The sequence below is a fragment of the Neocloeon triangulifer genome, unplaced genomic scaffold (assembly GCF_031216515.1).
Source record: "Neocloeon triangulifer isolate White Clay Creek 2 clone unplaced genomic scaffold, ASM3121651v1 ptg000020l, whole genome shotgun sequence".
In the NCBI taxonomy this organism is placed as follows: domain Eukaryota; kingdom Metazoa; phylum Arthropoda; class Insecta; order Ephemeroptera; family Baetidae; genus Neocloeon; species Neocloeon triangulifer.
In genome coordinates this window covers 826,726-846,685 of record NW_026775561.1, presented here as the reverse complement: position 1 = coordinate 846,685, position 19,960 = coordinate 826,726, and the positions used below count along the sequence as shown (strand labels likewise).

The 19,960-nt window shown below is 37.9% G+C and overlaps 2 protein-coding genes across 3 annotated transcripts; both read right to left on the bottom strand.

Moving 5' to 3' along the window:
• Positions 1–531: 531 nt before the first annotated feature.
• Positions 532–18,644, bottom strand: LOC132203918 (gamma-2-syntrophin). 2 transcript variants are annotated; one of them, XM_059632086.1, is made up of 10 exons: positions 18,257–18,644; positions 17,044–17,218; positions 5,466–5,708; positions 4,343–4,502; positions 4,158–4,283; positions 3,248–3,413; positions 2,815–3,130; positions 2,014–2,238; positions 1,757–1,960; positions 532–806 (listed from the first exon to the last, which is right to left on the bottom strand). In XM_059632086.1, the coding sequence occupies exons 2-10, from the start codon at positions 17,101–17,103 to the stop codon at positions 699–701; spliced, it is 1,608 nt and encodes a 535-aa protein (XP_059488069.1). In that variant the 5' UTR covers positions 17,104–17,218; positions 18,257–18,644; the 3' UTR covers positions 532–698. The 2 variants fall into 2 exon arrangements, with proteins under 2 accessions (XP_059488069.1, XP_059488070.1); XM_059632087.1 differs by lacking the exons at positions 17,044–17,218; positions 18,257–18,644 and adding an exon at positions 15,901–15,936.
• A 147-nt stretch (positions 18,645–18,791) lies between these two features.
• Positions 18,792–19,895, bottom strand: LOC132203921 (small ribosomal subunit protein uS15m). Its single transcript, XM_059632090.1, has 4 exons — positions 19,756–19,895; positions 19,325–19,701; positions 19,138–19,259; positions 18,792–19,083 (listed from the first exon to the last, which is right to left on the bottom strand). The coding sequence occupies exons 1-4, from the start codon at positions 19,805–19,807 to the stop codon at positions 18,876–18,878; spliced, it is 759 nt and encodes a 252-aa protein (XP_059488073.1). The 5' UTR covers positions 19,808–19,895; the 3' UTR covers positions 18,792–18,875.
• Between the last annotated feature and the right edge of the window lie 65 nt (positions 19,896–19,960).

Sequence of the window (19,960 nt, the reverse complement as noted above, 5' to 3'; positions counted from 1 at the left end):
TACAGAAGCACAATTAAAATTAAAGGTCCGCACCGGTAATTTTTTAATTCTTCTACTCACGAATGTGAAAGTGGTGGAAAATTTCATTTATCAATTTATTTTACTCAAGCACTATTTTTGACCTGAAATTTGGTGAAATCCACGTTCAAATTAATTTGGCGGGAAAAACAGGCGGAAGTTATTTTTCTTCTTTCACAATTAAATATGCAACAAAATTACAAGCCTAGGGCCTTTAAAAGGAGAAAAGACGAGAGCAGCTTCTGAAAATTTTCTACTAAAAAGTGCGATAGATTTTTTTTAAACACTCACATTTACGCACGTACCTCTACAAATAATCGTTTGCAAGTAGATTGCGGAAAATCGGCGGATAAGATTCTTATATAATTATTCGAGTATTAATAATTTTTTGCCACACAAGATTTCTTTCTTTCTTTCTTCAGCACAAGAGAAAGTTTTGGGGTTGGCGAGTGAATGGATCTGACACGTTTGCGGTTGTTGCGCCACGAACGAAACTTGTGGGGGTGGGGGGGGGGGCGGCGGCGGCTGCACTACCGGGTCGTGGGGGCCGTGGTCCTGCGGAGGGCGAGCGAGGTGGGGCGGCGGGAGGGGGAACTCTGCGGCGAACACGCCCACTCGACGGCCCGGGGCGCGACCCTGGGGGCGGCGGGCCGCTCCTGCGCCCCCGCGGCCCCCTCGGGCTAGGGCTCCTTCGAGCTGAGGAAGGCGGGGTCGACGGCCGCAACCTTGGCCGTCAGGAACGCGTGCATGCAGAACAGCAGCGACTGCAGCGTCGCGCACTCCATCTCCTGCAAAATGTGAAAATAATTAATTCACTGTATTTTCTCATAAAATGGTTTTTTATAAAATTTATCAAAAAATTCCAGTTCTTTTTGGACGGAAAAAATTGGCTTCCCACATTAATTTTGCAGTAAAAGTTGATAATTAAATGGAACTAGATCTCAAAATTTCCAAATCCTCCTCTAAAATTAATAAGGATCATGTTTGTTAACAAGAAATACCATTTTTTGGGAAAAAATTAATTAAATATGCTTGTTATTATGCCAATTTCTCACAAAAATCGTTTGAATAACAATTTAAGTGAATGAAACTGTGATAAGCAGAGGTTTTTGGCCCACCAAAATGATCCCTGAAACCTCTGCTATGGATTTGGCTTAAAAAGTTGGAAGTTACCGCGTAAAATTTTGAGTAAAATTTAAATGAAACGTAAAAAAAATGTTTGTTTTTTTCGCAGTTTTCCAGTGTCTGAGAAAATTAAGCTGATAATTTATGGAGATCTTAAAATTAATTAATGTTGGCAGACAAACATCGTGATAATGGAATTTTGTTTTTGTTCTTTCAACGCTCAAGTTATGAAGCTTTTTCATATGTATTAAATTCCAATATAGATGCTGGAGATAAATTAAGGTTTACTAAAATTGCTACCAAATTAATTTGGGTAAAGATTTCTTAATTTTCTCGATGGGAGGTTCGAGCTAATGAACCAAGGTATCTTTTCTTAATGGGCACCAAATTTCTAGGTCGAAGGTAACTGACGCTGGCAAAAGGTCAAAATTTAAAGTTTTATGCCTCTTTAAATGATCAAAGAAATTTACATTAATTTACCAAAGTTAATAAAATTGGAGCATCTACAGATAAATGGGATTCTTGAAGTCAAAATTTAGGATATTTCATTCGTTTAAAGATAATAACAAAATTAAAAAATTTTTGTATCATAAAAGAAATTAGGCGAGATTACTCGTGTTTCAATGATTCTGGTTTCTGTGAGCTGGAAGTGCAACTTGAGCCTGCACTTGTTGTCGTCCGAGGAGCCTTTGAGCTGCGAGAACTTGTACTTCCAGCTGGCGGCGCCGCTTTCCGCGTCGGCCAGAACAAAGCCGACGTTCCAGTCGAGGGTCAGCACCGCCGGTTTTCCGCCCCACACCACGTTGAACGTTTTGCACTGGACGAAGATTTAGTTTTTTTAATTGAAAATTCAATTGATTTTGTTCGAACCTTGAGTTTGATGACGGCCGAGCAGACGGCGCAGTGCCACGCGGCCTCGATCCGCAACAACTCCTGCCGCGTCTCGACCGACAGGTAGCGCGACTCGTGTCCCGCCGTCTGCAGCAGGAAGCAGTGTTGCCGCTCGTCCACGTTCTCGCTGTCCTTGATCACGCGGAACATGCTCTGGTAGATTTGGAACGTCTGGCAGTTGTCGCCCCAGTTCGTCACGCTCACCTCCAATTTGCAACACAAACAATTCCATATAAAATTTGTATTCAAATTCATTTTTTTTTTTAAAATAAATTCAGATTCTAGTATTTTGTTCATGACTTAATTGTAAGTGGAATTTTACAGTTTCAGTAGAATCTAGATTATAAAAGCAGGGTTAAAGAAATATCGATTATTTCTATTAATTTGTAATAAAAGATCCAAATCTGAATAATATTGATTTGAAACTCTAAATTGCATAATTATCATTATAATTTATCAAAATATTCAGTATAAATAAGTAGAGAACAATAATGAAAATCCTTTTTGGTTCATTGAAATGAAAAAAGCGGTAAATTGGGTATTGATGAAAAGTTGATAAAAAAATGACTTAAAATTTGATCAGAAGTACAAAATTCAATCTCAAAGAAAGCTTTAATCATTTGAGGATTGAAATTTTTTTAAAAGATAACAATTTTGAAAGAAAATCATATCTTACTTGTAGATTTGTCTTCTTTAATAGCATTTAAAACTATTTTCACTGGTATCATTTACAGTTTTTAATATATTTTTTTTAACTTTCAAGAATTGCGATTGAATTACCGGCGGGGTGTCGCTGAGGACGAGGTCGGTGCTGCGCAGGGTGAGGAACTTGGGTCGCCAGCACTGCCAGGGCTGGTTGTTGTTGAGGACGCCCTCGTTGACCCAGCCCATGTACTCGACGCGCTCGGACGAGGCGAGCGTGCGGTTGAACAACTTGACCTGCAGGTTGGTCAGCCCGAAGATGTTGTCCGTCACGTACTTGAGCCACTGCGACAGGATGGCCGCGTCGCCGCACTGCACCACCCCCGTCGACGCGCCGTTCAACCCCCGCACCTCGAACGCATTCGGACGCAACTTGTCCGTCCCGAAAATGTACCTAAAATCATTTTTTTTTTAAATTAATAAAAATATACAAAGTGAAATTATAGTTTTTATTTTATTCTTTCAGTGGATAAATCATTAAAAAGAAGTGAAATTTCATGAAAAAAGTTACCTTGTGACGTAGGCCATGAGGAGGGGGACGGTGACCACGTCGACCCAGCGGCCCGAGGACGTGCTGTCCACTGCCGACGACCTCCTGGACACCGGCGAACTCGCGCGCCAGTCTCCATTTTGCAAATTGTCCAAATTCAGAGACCTGCTGCTGTCCTCCCGAGGAACTGAAATTTTCAATTTTTTATAATTAAAACGACAGACATTAAAATTAAAAAAAAAAAAAAAATTAAATTATTTTTCACTTCCATTGCAAATTAAATGAATTTCTGAATTCGATTTGTTTCCTTAAATGTCAGCCGAGGTAAAGAAAATAATATAAAATTTTTTATATGATTTTTAACGCATGTTTTGACCAAAACATTAAATTGGAATTATTCAGAGTTGAAGTTTTACGGATTTTTAGGATGAAATTGTTTCTTTTTTTCTTTTTGCCCCTAAGTTTATTTAAAAGGTTGGTAAAAATTGACGTTTCATTTTCTTTTAGGCTTTAAACATTTCATTTCTTTGATTAAGCAATATTTTCTGGATAGCTTTTAATTCACATGTCACATTATGCAGAATACAAAACAAAACTTTTACATCTTTCTGAAATTTTATCAACCCTAACAACTTTTTTAATTACCTTTTAAACTTGCTGTTGCACATAAGTTAATTGATAAAATATGCGAGAAGAAGTTCAATTTATTTCTGAAAATCTTTCGAATTGAAAACCATCCAGAAAATTATTTTTCCCTAGGAAACCATAACGAAAGAATTTAAGCTTGAGAATTTAAATTATTTTTATAAAATTTTGAACTTCTTGGCGCCTCATTTTTAAGGAAATTTTCATCCTTAAAACCCGCAATATTTTGATAATCTGAATCTCAATATTTGAGAAGAATGGTGAAAGATAAAATTGTTGTAGTCACAATTGTGTTGGAGGAACGGCGTGGCCGCTTTGTAGTGCTTGACGGTGATGGTGACGACGTCGCCGGCGTTGCGCAAAATGTTGACGGCCTGGTCGTGCGTCCGGCCGTACATTTCCTGCTCGTTGACTGAAAAAGGAAATATTGAGATATCGGAGGGGTCGAGAGAGAAAAAAAGGCACACCGACCTCTAACGATGGCGTCGCCGACGAACAGGTTTCCGGTCTGGTCGGCCGCCTGCTCTCGGAAGATGCGCGAGATCAGAATCGGCAACTTGTGCTCGGAGCCGCCCTTGATGCTCAAACCCAAACCGCCCGTCCGCTGCCTCTGAACTTCCACCGTTCTTTCCTGCAAAAGTTTTTATTTTTATATCAAAAATTTGACAAAATTTAAAATACAAGTTATCAAAATATTCACCTTGCTTGACAACAAATATTTCAGAAGTTTTAGTTTTTGTTTAAAAAAAAAAAACTCCTTTTTGTTCTTTAAAAAGAATTATTTTAAAAATAATTAATTTGATAAATCAACAATAAGAGCAATTCTTTTATAAGCATTTTGAAAAAATAAAAATAAAACTTAATTATCTCAGCTTGCAGTATTCGTACAATAAAAATTCAAGTACGACTCTTTTCTTTTCATTTTCTACAATTTGAAATTAATCTCAAGGTCATAGTCCAAAGGTCAAGGTCATTTATTTCAAAATTAACATTTCAAGTATGTGACCCTCTTTAAAAGCAAAATTTAACATCACCATTAGATTCCTCGTAAAATTAAAAAATAAATTGTCAAATTCACGTTGTGGCTATTTCTAGTTAAATTTAAAATAAAATTAAAAGCTTAAAAAAAGTGGATTTCTCCCCTGCAGGGATCTTAAAAAATTGTCAATAACATGATTTGAGTTGGTTTTAGATTTATTTTTTGGTTCTGTCTTGACAAAACCAATCGAATAATGTTTATATTATTGACCTGTGGTAAACTTGGGTCATAGGTCACCGTGACCCCTGACCTGAAGTGGCCTGAGCCTTAAGTGTGATACATAGTTTGAAAGATCTCGTGTAGAGGATAATTTTTGTCATCAAGATTGTGGATCCAGGTTAAATAGAACCTAAAATTATGTGATTATTTGGGTTTTATAATGCATAGAATTTGATAAATTTGTGGAAATACCGGAAATATTTTAAATGAGAAAAAGAAACCAAAATGCTTAAAATAGCAAATTCAGTAAAAAATTATAATAACAAAAAATCAATGTTATCAAGTCACGAATTATACCAAAAATTTAATGAAGGTTTGAGTTTAAAAAAAAATTACCCTGGCGTCAGGGGGCGGAAGTCTGTTGGGGTCGTCGATGGGCTGGCTGGAGGCGGAAAGGGCGCCGGGCGAGGGTGGGGCCGCGGGGCTGAGGTGGTCCGAGGGGCGGCGCGGGTGCCCCGGGGGCGACGGCTCGACGTCGTCCGACTGGCTCTGCAGCCGCAACACCTCCAGCGACAGGTGCAGCCGCATCGCCCGCGGACGGCTCTTCCCGTCGCTCACGGCCACCATGCCGCTCCGAACCTGCAACAAAATCAGCACAAATAATTTCACAAAACAAGATTTTCAGTTGAAATTATTTATTAATACAAACTGCGAATAAAGCAGATTTTAAGAATAATTTTAGTGGCAAATCTCCTATTTTGTATTAAAAATGTTTATAAAACTGTAAAAATTTAAACGAAATAAGTGAAAACAACACTAAATTTATGTTTTTTTTTTTTTATAAGCTCCTCTGATTTGTTTCTGCGCATTATTTTAGAGCAAAAAATCATACCCGTGGATATGCAGCTCAGATATAATGATTTAAACTTTTTTAAAAGATGTGACTCGGGAGTGACTGATATGGACGCAAAGGCACGCATAATTGAGGGCCGAACGCTGCGTGGCGATAGCGACAGCCATCCACGGCTGCAGCAGCCGCACGCGAGAACTAAGTTCGGACGCGAGGCCTTTTCATACCGCGTCGTTAAACCGTGGAATGACCTGCCACCCGCATTGAAGGACTGTACCGCGGCACAGTTTCCATCTCTGTGCAAGGCGTACTTGTGGCAAAATTATTAAATAGTTTAGAAATGCCCCCCCCCCCTGATGGCTCTAGCGGCCGGTACGCTCTCTTTTGAAGGAGAGGGTGCTGAGCTTTAGCAAGTTGTTTGCTAGCGAAAAGCCATTTCTCCATTCTTTCCCACATTCTTTTTTTATGTGTATGTAATCACTATTCTAATGTATTTCCAGCATTGTACATAAATTTCCGACTCCTGATTTCGGCATTTATTTGTATGCTTGTACTTTTTTATGTCGATGCATGATTCCGCTTTTTTTTGTACAGTGTACTTTTTTGCGTTGTATGTACTATGAATGGAGAATAAATAAATAAATAATAAATAACTAAATAAATTAAAAAGAAAACTAAAAAAAAAAAACGTTTAAATTTGATTTTTTTTTAGTCAAATCATAATAATTTAAAAATTTTGCCACATCCAATCAGTAGAAATGCTTCAAAAAGCTAGAAAAAAATCAAATATTCCGGGTAAAAAGCGATTTGAACTGGTGAAGTGGTTTTTCCCTTTAATGCACACACGGCGCCAGAGCGAAAAAGTGACAATGAAGGGCGTGAATTTTTGATGAGGCCTCTGCACGTTCCCATCAAAACGTGTCACACACACACTTTTAAAGGCCGAGCGAGCGAGAATCGATTTCGGGCAAAAATCTCGGCTGATAAATCATTTGAACCTTCGCATTCCTGAAATCTGCGCCTCTCCCCAGCTGAGATATTAGTTTTTTTTATATCAGTCTTTTGTTTTTGGGTTGTGTGCGGGGAGCGAAACAGGGTGGCACGCGAAGCCGTTCTTTCACTTTAATATCAGCAGCGCACATTGCGCCCAAATTGCCTTTCTTCCCTCCTCGCCCACGATTCTTTTTTCAAATTGGATCATTGTTCCGAAGCGACGCTGCATAATCGCAAAATACAACACAAATAACCACAAATTCCGAAACCTATTCAAAACAAAATTTGGTCTCTCGTTTTAGGATAAAAATTTCGGAATGAAAAGAAGATTATCTTTTTTTAGAAAAATATTGATCTCAAGTCCTTGTTAAAGTAGATGGAATCTCCTACCAAAAGATTCTAAATCTGCATAATATTATTGAAATATGATGAAAAAAGTCTCATTCATTCTAATTTTTAACTCATCAAAATTGACCATTTTTAGCCATCCGAGCGCTTTTTATAAATTAACTAGTATTTTTCTCGTAAAAAATTCAAAATCTAAGATTCAATGTAAAATAAAATGGCAAATCTCGGATTTTTTGTCAGGTTGACTATTTTATATTTTGACCTTCGGCCAGGGTCAGCCAGGGTCAATAAACTTTGACCTAGAAACTTGGTGACCATTAAGAAAAGATTCCTTGGTTCATTAGCTCGAACTTGCCACCAAGAAAATTGAAAAAAATCTTTACATAAATTAATTTGGCAGCAGTTTTAGTAAACCCTTATTTATCTCCGGCGGCCATATTGGAATTTGACAAATACCAAAAATATTATTTACGTCAGTTTTGAAAAAAAAAAATTATAAACTATCATGATATTTGCAGAAAAGAATTAATTTAAAATGTCCAAAATTACCTTTAAATTGTAAAAAAAACCTTCGATTAAAAATTTTCTCAAAAACTTCCGCGCTGGTTCCAATTTTCTGGCTATCAAAATGATCTTTTCGTCCTAAACTGTTATTTTGTATGTGGATGATTTTGCTACCCTCAGGTGGCTCAATCCTCTTTAAAAATAATTTATTAAAAAGCTTGTTTGTATATAAATATTTAGAAAGTCGCCAAAACACAATTAGATTATCTGGAAGCATTTGTATTTCTATTTGCATAGATTTCTTTTCACGTAAAGCTTTTGCAGTCAGTTAAGAATTTAGTTTGAACGTGTCTGAGCGAATTAATTGTGAATTGATAAAGTTGCGCATTGCGTTCGACATTCTCTCCTTTAATTCCCTGACGCGCATGTATCGGGATTTTGATTTAGACTTACGCGTCCCCGAGGACACTTTGGAAGCGGCACACGAGTCCCTTTACCTTTTCGCGCTCCAATTTGCAATTAGATTAAACGCGCGGCAGTCAACTTGCTTTTATCTCGTTCGATTCGTTTGCAGGAAAATCCTGATTTTTCAATTAATTTCGGTGAAAAAGGTTAAGACTTTTTTTCATCTCGGAGCAGCAAGTGGAAGGTTTTTCTTGCGTTGAATTTTTTTATCAGAGAGCGAGTTGGCAATTAGGAGGAAAAGTGGGTGTCGCTTTTCCAGGGGCCGAGATAGGCAGCCGGCGCTGCACAATCGTCCAGCAAATTGCCTAAATTACGCGCTCACGTCGTTCTCCTTTATTTATTTCCATTCCACGCTCGCTCCGTTTTATTCGCAGAGGCCAAATTGACAAAACTTCTGCGCGAAAATCGATGAAGAGAGAAAATAAAAGCAAATTTAAAAAAAATGGTCTGTAAAAAAAAGAGGTTTTCCACTTTGCAGCAGTAAAAAGAGCTCTCACGTCAAAGGAATTAAAATTAGCACGACGAGCGCTGTTTTTGTTTTCATTGAATTTTTCGGCTTGTTTATTTGTCTTTTCAATTATTCAGCGTTTCGGCGCGTGCCTCGAATCTCGATTCGCCAACTCGGATTATTTTCCACCGCCCTGAGATCTTTTTTTCTTGCACTTGCGTCAATTGTTCCGAGGCATATATCGATCTCAGTGAAATTTTTGACCGAGATATATTTATAATTAGACGTGCCTCACTTGCCTATTTATATAAATAATGCAACGGTTCAGGTGGGCGTGGCTTTTCGCGCCCCGACGCAATAAATTGACTGCAAGTGTACGTGCGTGTATATAAAATTCATGAAATTTGCCGGTCCGAGTGAGAGAGAGAGAGAGAGAGAAAGGAGGGCGTGCAACCGCTTTGTGAATTCCGCTCCAAGACTCGGTCCGTCTATTCATTTGCTGAGCCAAGAGTGAACGTGATTCTGCCTTTTGCAAATTCAATTTCAACTCGAAGCTTCTGCGGAAGAGAAATTCTCCAACCCATTCCTCAACAAGAACGTTTTTAAAGCCCGGAAGTTTCTCAATTTAAAAGAACTCTGGAAAAAATCAATAATAAAGCTTTTAAAATACAGAAATTAATTCAAAGAAACACCATTTCAGAGGGAAATAATTTAGAGCTTTTGATATCTTTCAATTTAATTTTTCTCTTTCGCTATCATTTTTAACTTTTCCATAAATTATTTAAATTTCACAGAACTAAATTTTCTTAATTTAAAACAATTTTACCTCTGAATCAGATCAATCTGAATCAGATGAAATTGCACTATAAATTTAACTATATCATTTATGTGCACTCAAATGTTTGAAAATTTTGCTCAGAGATTAAAATGTTGAAAGAAAGAAATTGAATGAACCCTATTGCAATTGTTGCTGCGCCACTCTTAAGGACGTGGAGAATAAAGAGAACGTGCGAGAGCAATAAAAGCAGCGTCTGGCCAGTCGCGCTAATCAAGCAATTAAAATTCTCCCTCTGCCCCGTATTGTGACGAATTAAAGCTGCTCCCTGGCAATTAATTGATTCAGGCGAGAAATTAAAACAGCGAGGTTGATTTTTCATTAGCCGGGGGCGGGGCCAATTAATTAGATCTCGTCTCTGCAACGAGACGCCCGCGGCCGCAGCTCTGCAGACGCGATCTAATTTACGGCTGCCCTCCTCCTTAATTAGCCACTTTCAAAAGTGAAAATCTCCCCTCGCGTGCTGCAGTCGAAAGTAAGTTGGCAGGTGTGCATTTGAATTTGTCTTTTTCTCCCTGCTCTGGTAACAAGATTTTGTTCGAGTAAAAAAAGTAATTGCGTGAGCGAGGCGGGGCGACGAGCCGGCTTAAACTTTTGGCAAAAACTTTCTTTTATCTCTTTTGCGAGCTCAATTCTTTCGGCGCGACCCTCTCGTCGCAGGGTTGAAATTTATCAAACTGCCGTTTCATCTTAAATTTGTATTTCAAGGGTGTGGAAATTTTTTAATCGCTTCACTAAATTTCAAATGTGCAAAAATTTCAGTAAAATGCTAATTAAATGTGCATCAGAATCAACAGCAATCGTTAATTCGCCTAAAATTGTCTCCACTTCGTAAGAAATAAAATAAATGAAATCTAATGATCATTTCTTTCAAGCAATTTAAGCAAACTAACACCGGCGGCGCCACTATCGGAAAGACGGCAGCGCCGCCGGTGGCAAATTCCATAAATTATTTGAATGATAATTTGATTTCATTCATTCATTTCTATAATTGATCAGAAAATTTAATTCAACTGGAAAACGATTATACAGTTGAATGTGTTGAAAAATTAGGCGATTTTTTTATCTGAACTTCTTTGAAAAATAACAAAATCGCAGGAGTCAATTTGCGATGTAGAAACAGGTGCGCAAATTCCCAGACGCGCTTCCGTTGGAAGAAAAATGACGCAGCTTCTTACTTTCCAAGTGACATTCTTAACAAATGAAGCGGCACAAAAGGAAAGGGTTGCTACTTCCAGAAGAGTAAACAAAACGAGCGCTTTTATTCGTCGTACGCATATGGAAAAATTGCGGGAAAGCAGCTGGAGAAAATTGCGGGACCGGTGGTGCGTCAAAATATATCGATCGGCAGCAAAAGGGAGTTCAAAGAGTTTGCACAAAAGCCTCCTTTCGTCTGTGTGTGTGTGTATCGAAATCGTGCCGCCGCCGCCGCCGCAACTGGCGGTCGCTCGCGGGAGGGGAATTTGACGAGGCAAAAAGTTGAGAAGAGCAGATAAATGCTGAAAAAATAGAGGAAGCTGCAAAGGAAAAACGGCAAGGCAGCTGGCGACGAGCTGAAACGGTTCCTATCTTGATGCGGGCACCACCATCCTATGAAATCAATTTTTTCCCCAATGAGTGATGAAATTATTTTTCCTTTAAAAAACTCAATTTTGAATTCTAATAATATCCTGGAAGGGGTTAATTAAAACAATTTGAGAAATAAACCATAAAATTTACTTATTTAACTTCTTCAAGACTTTTCTTTTGAAAGGTTTTTAAAATAATTATATGAAATAACATTTTCCACAAAATGCTTATTGAGGAATTTCTTGAAAAATCAAATAGTTTCAAAATACTTTATTTGTCTTTGATGATTCAGAACACACTTTTTGCAGACCAAAATTAGCTTTGTGTATAAAATAATTTCACGAAATACTTTTCAAATGAATTTTTTCAACAGTTATTTTGTGGCACAACTTCAGAAATAGTAACAGAGGTGCTTGCGACACACAAAGCGGCAGAATGGAAAAAGATCTTATTAATTAATTAGCGCAGGGAGTGAAAGACAAATCGCTCGGAGCCGAATTCTATGAATAATTGAGCGTCTCTTTCCCTTTCATCATCGCGCTGTGCATCGAATTTTCGCGGCCAGACTTTATAACGGAGGCAGGAAAACTCCCTCTCGTGTGTCTGCAGCGACCAAACAAATAAAAAGCTAGACTGCTGCGGCCAACGTACGCAGCCAGCGAAAAAGGTCAACTCTCCAGAGCGCGCCGTTTGTGCATAATTGAAAAATCGCTTTTATTGAATTCCTTCCTCGGTCCGTCCGGCCTTTCGAACGAAAACGACTCTAGCGTTGCAACCAGGAATTTGTATAAAATTGCAAAACAGTTCATTCTTGTGAGCAGTTATAAACCATTTCAATTTCGATTGAATTTAAGAAAATTATTTTCCCAGAAAAACGGCTCAGAAACCACGTTTTTACCCCTTTCTCTCTGGATATCTCAAAAACTGCACAAGTTAATTTTACAATTTCTTAACGTGTTGTGAACAAATAAATGAAGAAGCTTTATTTAAAAATTAAAAGAAAAACTACTTGCTGGGTACTTTGGTACATAATATAAATTTTCAAGTTCCGAAAGGTGACCTTGACCTTTGACCTACGACTGCAGTCACTAAAGAAAAGTTTTAGGGCGTCTAATTCCTGTCAACTTTGATAATAAGAACATTTGCGCTATCTTTAACAGGAGCTGAGATATTTTCGATTTTCAAAATCATCTTTTAAAAAATGGTTAAAAAAGGGCAATTTTGATCATTTTTTCTGAAAATCCTTCTTGAATATTTGTCTTCACACTAAAAGCAACAAACCTGCCAATAATTATCAAAATCAGTTGTTCCTGGGCAAAGATTTTGGGAAATCAAATAAAAACTGAAATTTCTTATTGCTCAAATAAAAAGCAAGATAATCAGAAAAATCCACGTTTCTTCAATTAAACGGAGTTTTTCTTAAAAATTTCCTCAATTGCGTTTCCTCTTGTGCCAAATTGATGTGTTACTTTCAAATATTTGTCTTATGAATTATCTTAAAAAATACTGTGTAGTAAGTTTGTGACATTCTGGATCGGTTGTTTGTTGTTTTTTTGCAACTTTTGTTTTCCCCGAGATAATACTTTTCACGATTTAGAGATAAAAAAAAGTGTTTATTTCCATGTGGTAAAATTCGATCCACAAATCAGAAAGCCTTTTTCGCTTTTATGTATATAACTTGCGGATAAATTGCAAATGCGCCATAAAAGCAAAGCGTCTCGGGATCGCATCTGCATTTTCCTCACCTTTGGTCCCGCCGGTTGAAACATTTAGCAGGATGAATTGCACGGTTTAATCTTCAAAAGTTTCGGGGCAATTTCGGACCGGCTGCATGCATAATAAATTTAGTTTCGCGGGCGCGGACGATTCGCCGCGACTCTTATTTCGCCTCGCGAGCACTTTCAACTTCGGCGCCGCCGATAAACAACCGCGCGTATTTATTACCAAAAACGCAATTTCCGGCTGCGAGAACAAAAAAAAGAGATCCACCTGCGCCCTCCAGCAAAAAAAAAACCCCCAGGAAAGTTTCTGAAATGAGTTCAAGTGCGGTCCATTTGCTTCGATCACGGAAAAAGTTTTGTTCAGTTTTTTTGCTTCATTAAAATACAATTTTTCCTTTTCAAAATTTGCACCTAAATAAATTAAATAGAACGGCCTATCATTATGATGAAAAAAAAACTCAATTTCATTTCCATCAAATTTAAAATAAAAAAACCATATCTAATTTTAACCTCGTCCGAAGAGATCGCAGATCAATTACACAGGAAATTTAAACATCAATAATATTTTTTAAACGACCTCAAGATAAAAAAATTAAATCTTTCAGCTAATTTGTAGGTATTTAAAAATAAAGTAATCTATGACGGTCTCGTCCGGATGAAATTGAGCCTTATTTTTTTTAGAGTGTTTCAAGAAAATGATGAAAGCAAGAAATCTGGCTCTCGGGGAGTTTGGTCAAGATTGAATGCATCTCTCTCAGCCAATTTGAATAAGGCTTTCTATCCATTTTTGCTCAATTAAGTTGCAAATAAAAATTCTAATGCAAATTGATGTGGTGCATCTTTTCGCTATTTAAAATTTTTGTTTGGTTCTCTTCTTTAAAGCGGCATAAAACGTTAAATTGTGACCTTTGGCCAGTTCAATGACGCTTGACCTACAAAATTGGTCAACATTAATACCTTGGTTCATAAGCTCTAATTTCTGGCCAAGAACATTAAAATCTCTGCTTAAATTAATTTGGTAGCAATTTTTGAGAGTCCTGAGGTGGTTTTATTGGAATTTGAAGATTTATCATTATTGTCAGCCAGGTACTGAGTAAAAGAATCAAAACATGAACAAAAGTAATATTTGTTTGTAAATATAAAGTAAATCCAATTGCTGAAAATTTATCTTGATCCTCCCGAAAACTAGAAAAATGCAAAAAGTCGCATTTTTGAACCTCACATTAAACTCTCCCCCCCCCCCCCCCCAAAAAAAACCCCTCCAATTTGCTGCTTTACAAAATGATTCTTATGGCCTTAACTTTTAGTTTTTATGAAGCATTTTCTGCCCTCAGGTGATTCTGTACTCTCTTTAATTAATAAAACAAGAGACGGCTTAAAATATATTTTTTTTTTCATAACTTTATAATAATATAAATGAAAAGTAGAGCTTTTTAATTGAGAAGCACTTTCGGAGAGGAAATGTTTTTGTGCGCAATTAAAAGCATTTTATCTGCTGCGTGCCAAGCTTTTTTCGGATAATAATGGGCCATTAAGGGAAACACGACACTTTCCCTTTCCGCCCTTTCGCTTTGTTTACAGTGTCATGTGATTCGCAGGAAACTTTTCAGCCGATAAGCGGATTTGTGAGTGACGCGTTACGACAATAATTTGGATTATTTGCAGACGGTAAACTTTCTCATTTGCATTTATTCAAATCGCTCGGGAATTACAAACGGGGGTTCCTCCCTTTCATTGTCGCAATATATAAAATTTGGCCCACGTGTCGCCGACAACCTTCATTTGCATAAAAAGATTGCAAATTTTAACGCGAGCACACAAAAAATGATCAGTGGAAAGGACAGAATAAGAAAATTATGCGAAAGTCTAAAATAAAAAATTTTGTTTAATTACTTTCACTTGAAACACTGCAGATATTTTTTTAATTTTAATTTAATTTAAAAAACAAATAATTTATACCTTTTTTAGTTAGTGTTTGGAATTTGCTGATAAATTTTTTGTAATTTTATGTTTCGAAGCAAATAAATCATTTCTTCTTAAAAATAACATTGTTGTGAAATTGAAAATCGATGGAAATCTCTAATTTTATGGTGAATATTTCAGATTTTTAAATAGGTCACAGAGTTTAATTGTGAAAAAATGGTTTGAATGGGGGTTTGAAGTCTGCATCGGTAATTGCAAGTTTCGTCAGTCACTTGAGGCGGATGTTTGCCCGCGGGCGGCGAGCGCACTTTGAGAGTATGTTGAGTGGCGGCTCGAAAGGAATTACGTGCAAGTGGCGTTTCCTATTCAAAAACTAAAAGCCTGATCAAACACCTAAAATTAATCTGCATTCGAATCGATTTTCGTCAAAAAGTGAACAAATGTGGTAAATTTTGCTACTGTTCAAAATGACGAATATTTTCTGCCAAAAAAATGGCAAGAAGTTTGGAGAGAGCAATTAGCGACGAGCAGCTGCGTCTTGCAAAATTACGCTGATTAATAGCGGCTAATTACTTCTCCTCCCACCCTCTTTAGCTTAATTTCTTTCTAGAAGCTTTCAAAACTCGGATGGTTTAAAGCCCGAATTTAAAAAATCTCAACTTCAAGTTTTTTAAACATTTTTGGAAATAACTAATTTTTACAAACTAAAAATTTCAAAATTAAATTTTGTCCAGAAATTCATAATTGCCAACGCTTTAAATGTTAAAAGATTTTTATTATTATTATTTTTAGCAAATTTTTAGATTTACAAATTTCGAGGAAAATATGCAAACAGAAACGGTTTTTTCCTTCAGAGTGGTTCAATAGTGAGAAAGGAAAGTACATTTGATTGTTGCATGTGTGTGTGTGTGTGTTTTGCACTGGGCCACCTCAAAGTGGCACACGCAGGGCTGCAGAGGGCGTGGAACGACTTTGCGTGCAATCAATGAGCACGATTTAAATTTCCGCACCAGAAAATTAATTCAAACACTCAAACCGCCCAAAAAATGTAACAAAAAGTTGAAAATTTTTATATGATTTCAATTAAATTCAGGTTTAGGTTGAAATTTGGTAATTTTGAAATATAAATGAATGAACGCGCGGACAATTAAGAATGGAGGAATTGGTGTACTCACCCTTGAGTGGACCATTGTTGGAGCAACAATGCCGGAGTGTCCAAGGACCGGGCGGCCGCCGGCGAGAGGTGGCGGTGGGGGGTGCGCGGGCGCCTCCGGGGGCGGCCCAATCGATACGCCTCCGCCCCGCCCCTACATCAACCCTTTGCGCCGCAACTCGCCCGCCCGGTCCACGAGAGAAAGGGAGACGCTCTATTTTTGCCTAGATCTGCCTCAAAATCTAAATTCCATGCAAGCAACCCTTAACATCACAATTTCAGCTGAATTTTGAGTAATTTCTTTAACAATTGAATTAACTAAAGTACACGAAACTTTTATTTATTAATAAAAATTAATTTGTTTGTTGTGTTCTAAGAATTTCAATGTGTGGCAAAAAGAATATTTCCGTTTTTTTTATAGAGTCTTCTTGGGTGCGTTTTTTGCTTTTCTCCATTTTCCTGAAGTGGCTTTTGCTATTCCAAGAAGAGAGACAAAGATAAGAAAGCCGCTCTGAGAGTTTCTTTTCCACGCACAAACAAACAAACAAACAAATATCGCGCAGGCGGGCATTTACTTTTTTTATGTAAAAAGTGTCCCTGGTCGTATCAACTCTGAACTTTACGCCCTCCCAGCAGTTAAACTCGAAATTTCGGCGCAAACGAGAGAGACGCACAAAAGCTCTAATTAATTATTCAAAACTTGCCCTATTGTTACCGAGCGAATTTTTATCCGATTAAACAAGAAAGGCGCTATTTTCACGGCGCCAAATTTCTTATTTTATTGTAATCGTTGAAATTTTTGTACCACAATTTCCAATTTTGTAATAATCAGGCACGACTTCTTGTGACGCAACACGTAACCAAAATTCATCGAATCCGAAAACTTTCCAAATTAACCTCAAAATTTTTTTCATTCAATAAAACGCTTAATTTTGCTGTTTTAATTAAAAAATAATAATTCCTTTTTTATATTCAAATATGAAATTCTTGTATAAAAGATGATTGACGAGATTGCAATTCGGCGCGTATGTCACGCACGTTTGCGTGAAATCAATCTCACGGTGGCGTTAAATATCGATCGCCAAATGAAAACACAGAAGGACCAAAACAAAGCTGGGATTCTTTTTTGTTTTCAAATTCGGGATAAGGTGTTGTCGCGACTCACCTTGTGTCGGCGCTCGGGCACGTCCTCGGTGACGATCTCGCTGCTGCACTCGTCCTCCATGGCCGCCGAGAGGCCGTGGCCGCCTGCGCGTCTCACAAACGGCCCATCTGGCCGCTCTTTCAGCTCAGCTGACTCCAAACCGGTTTTCCAGCCATCGGTGCAAACTCCGCGCCAACTGCAAACACATACAATTATTTCGGTTTGAAAAGCTTTTTCCACCGGTTCTCGCCAAACATACCGCGCTTTTCCAGTGGCGCAACCGGACCAAATTTAAGAAAAAAGTAATTATATAAAATTATAATTTTATTTTTAAAAAAATTCTAGAATGTTTTAACTGATTTCATAACATTCAGTATAAAAAATCTTAATTAGATTAGTTAATTAAGTTGATTAACTTTGTACTTTATCGATTGAATTTTTAGTCTTCTTACAACTATTTTTGAAATATGAAATTTTCATGATATTTTTGTCGACTTAGAAGGTGTATTTTCCACTTAATTTGCTGAAATAAAACCAGGATTTTGAAACGATTAATTTTTTAAATATTTCGAAGCATTTTAAACCGTTTTAATTTCCAAATTATCGATTTTAGAACCATTTTGATGAATATGTTTTCCTTTTATTATATGGAATAATTTCACAAAACCGATGACTGGATGCGCCCCTGTGCTGTGTTGGCACACAAAGCTTCTAGAAGGGAAGCGCGAAACTGGGTCGCAGTGCAACCGGTTGAGGGGTGGGAAGAAGCAAGCAAGCCGACAGTGCAGATTTAACATGGACCCATCGCGATGGCGCCACGAGTGTCTGCATCTGACGGAGTCGCCGTGTCTCCCCATTATTGATACACGCAGCATATTCGATATTTTTTTTATCACATGTAAAACAAAAATTATAATAGAATTTTGTAAATATAAACATTACTTTAAATTCATTTCTTGATAATTTGGAAATTTTTTATTTAATCAGAAAATGAATTTATGTCTTAGTATAAAAAGCAAAAAAATATCAAAATATTTACTTGTAAAAAAGTTTGAACATTTGTAGAAAAAAAAATAAATTTTGATTATTAAAATCAGGTATTTACCAAAAATAATCCATAATGAAATAAAAAACTATAAATTTCATCTTAAAAAAAAAATTCCGATTAATTGAAATTTTAAATAATTGATTGCCTGAAAAAGATAAATATTTCAAATATTGGTAATATTCTTACCTCGTACCCGAGCTGAATAAGCGAGTTTCTGTGTATTTTTATTTCAATCCACTTTGCACAGTCCGAACGACACCGCAGGCCAGCGCACACAATACATGATATTCAATTCACTCGCCAGTCTGAAATGTTGGCGGACGAGAAAAAGATGCGCCGCGACGAGCAGCGAGGCGGCGCAGACTGGCAAATGGAAATGACATTGGCACTCGCTCGGTCAGACAAACAACAGACCTCGGTTAACTGCGGTCAATTCGCCAAGTGCTTTAATTAAAAGTATTAAAACCCACTTATGCGGAGAGTTGAAAGGAATTCGTCACTATGAGCGAATTAAATTGAAAGCAATATCAAAGCGCCTGCACAATCGGAGGTATGCAATGTGGCAAACACCGGCATCAAGCTGGTTGCATACTTTCAAGACTGGCAGGGGCTTTGTCTAAAATAATCTTAATCATTAATTAATCTAACCAAATATTTGTTTCTAGAGATTATAAAAATTATAATTAATGATTTTTTTGTCATTCCTACATAGATTCGTGCATAAATGTCAAAATTATCATTTATTTTGTGAAATTTTCACACTTTCAATTGAACCTCGTCGAACACTACCTTAATTAAATTTGAATCATTGCAAATTGAGTTGCCTGAGTTTTTCACACGCGGCCTCTTCCTTCTCGATCCACTCCAAAATCTGCTTCTTTTCAACCTCGAATTTCTCCCGCTCTCGCTGCAGTTTGTTTTTCAACTCGTCCAGTTTTTCCTCTCTCACCTTTTCGCAGTACTCCTCGGTCAACTTTCTGATCGAGTTCTTCCGCGTGATCCTACTGTTGTCTCTGAAATAAATTGCAAAGTCAAAAGGAATCTTGTATTGATGCAAATTCACTCACTCCGGCTTTGGTCTATACTCAATTTCGAGCTTTTCGATGAGCCACTCGAAGCGTTTGTAATCAATTTCCCTCAAATCGTCGAGGTACCCTCTTCTCCTGTCGATCATTTCCTTCAGAATCACCTTCAGGGAGAGCCAATTTAATATATTCAGTAAAAAATTGTTACAAAAAAAAAAAAAACATGTACCTTTCGCCTTTTGTTTCTGGGGTCGGTCTCTTGCAACTGCTGAAACCGTCTGATGCGCGCCGTCGACAGCGCGATTTTGGCCTCGATGGAGTTGTTGTCCAGCTTGTGGCGCTGCACCTTTTCCAGCATCCGCTGCAGCTGCGTCCGGTTTTGGTAGACCGCCGGCAAGAACTTGAGAGTGTACAATTTGCGCTGCTCGGGCGACATGTCCTGCAGGTTGACGCCGGCCTCGGCGTACTCCCTGAAGACCTCCTCGCCGTCGATCTTGGGCAGCGGCGACAGGTCGCCGCTCACCTTCGGATGCGTGCACCCCGGCTTTTCGGGACGCTTCCACTCGATGTGCACCGTTTTCAGACTCCTCCTGCACTGGCCCAAACCTGAGAGAAACATGTCAAAACACGTCCGCTTCCGCTGAATTAACTCAAACTTACCGGCCGAGGCCTCGCACAAAGGCCTAACTAGCCGCAGAATCGATCCACTCATCCTAAAATAACCCCAATGCGGGTAATTTCAGCAAAATTCTAAGACAAATGCAGCAGAAAAACGAAAGGAACACACGATGAGAAGGGGGTGTGCCCGACTGTAAATTTTAACCGGTAACGTGATTCTTGGAAAAACCGGTTTATAGTGTTTTCA

Bases quoted from the DNA above. Each gene is read 5' to 3' on its own strand.
- LOC132203918 (XM_059632086.1), bottom strand. From the start codon at position 17,103: ATGGAGGACGAGTGCAGCAGCGAGATCGTCACCGAGGACGTGCCCGAG. The intron at 3,414-4,157 runs GTGACTACAACA...TGAAAATTTCAG, and splicing joins GCCGTTCCTCCAACACAATT to TTCCTCGGGAGGACAGCAGC. The intron at 1,961-2,013 runs GTTCGAACAAAA...ATCTTCGTCCAG, and splicing joins CGGCCGTCATCAAACTCAAG to TGCAAAACGTTCAACGTGGT.
- LOC132203921 (XM_059632090.1), bottom strand. From the start codon at position 19,807: ATGAGTGGATCGATTCTGCGGCTAGTTAGGCCTTTGTGCGAGGCCTCG. The intron at 19,702-19,755 runs GTAAGTTTGAGT...TGTTTCTCTCAG, and splicing joins TTTGTGCGAGGCCTCGGCCG to GTTTGGGCCAGTGCAGGAGG. The intron at 19,260-19,324 runs GTACATGTTTTT...CTCTCCCTGAAG, and splicing joins CCAGAAACAAAAGGCGAAAG to GTGATTCTGAAGGAAATGAT.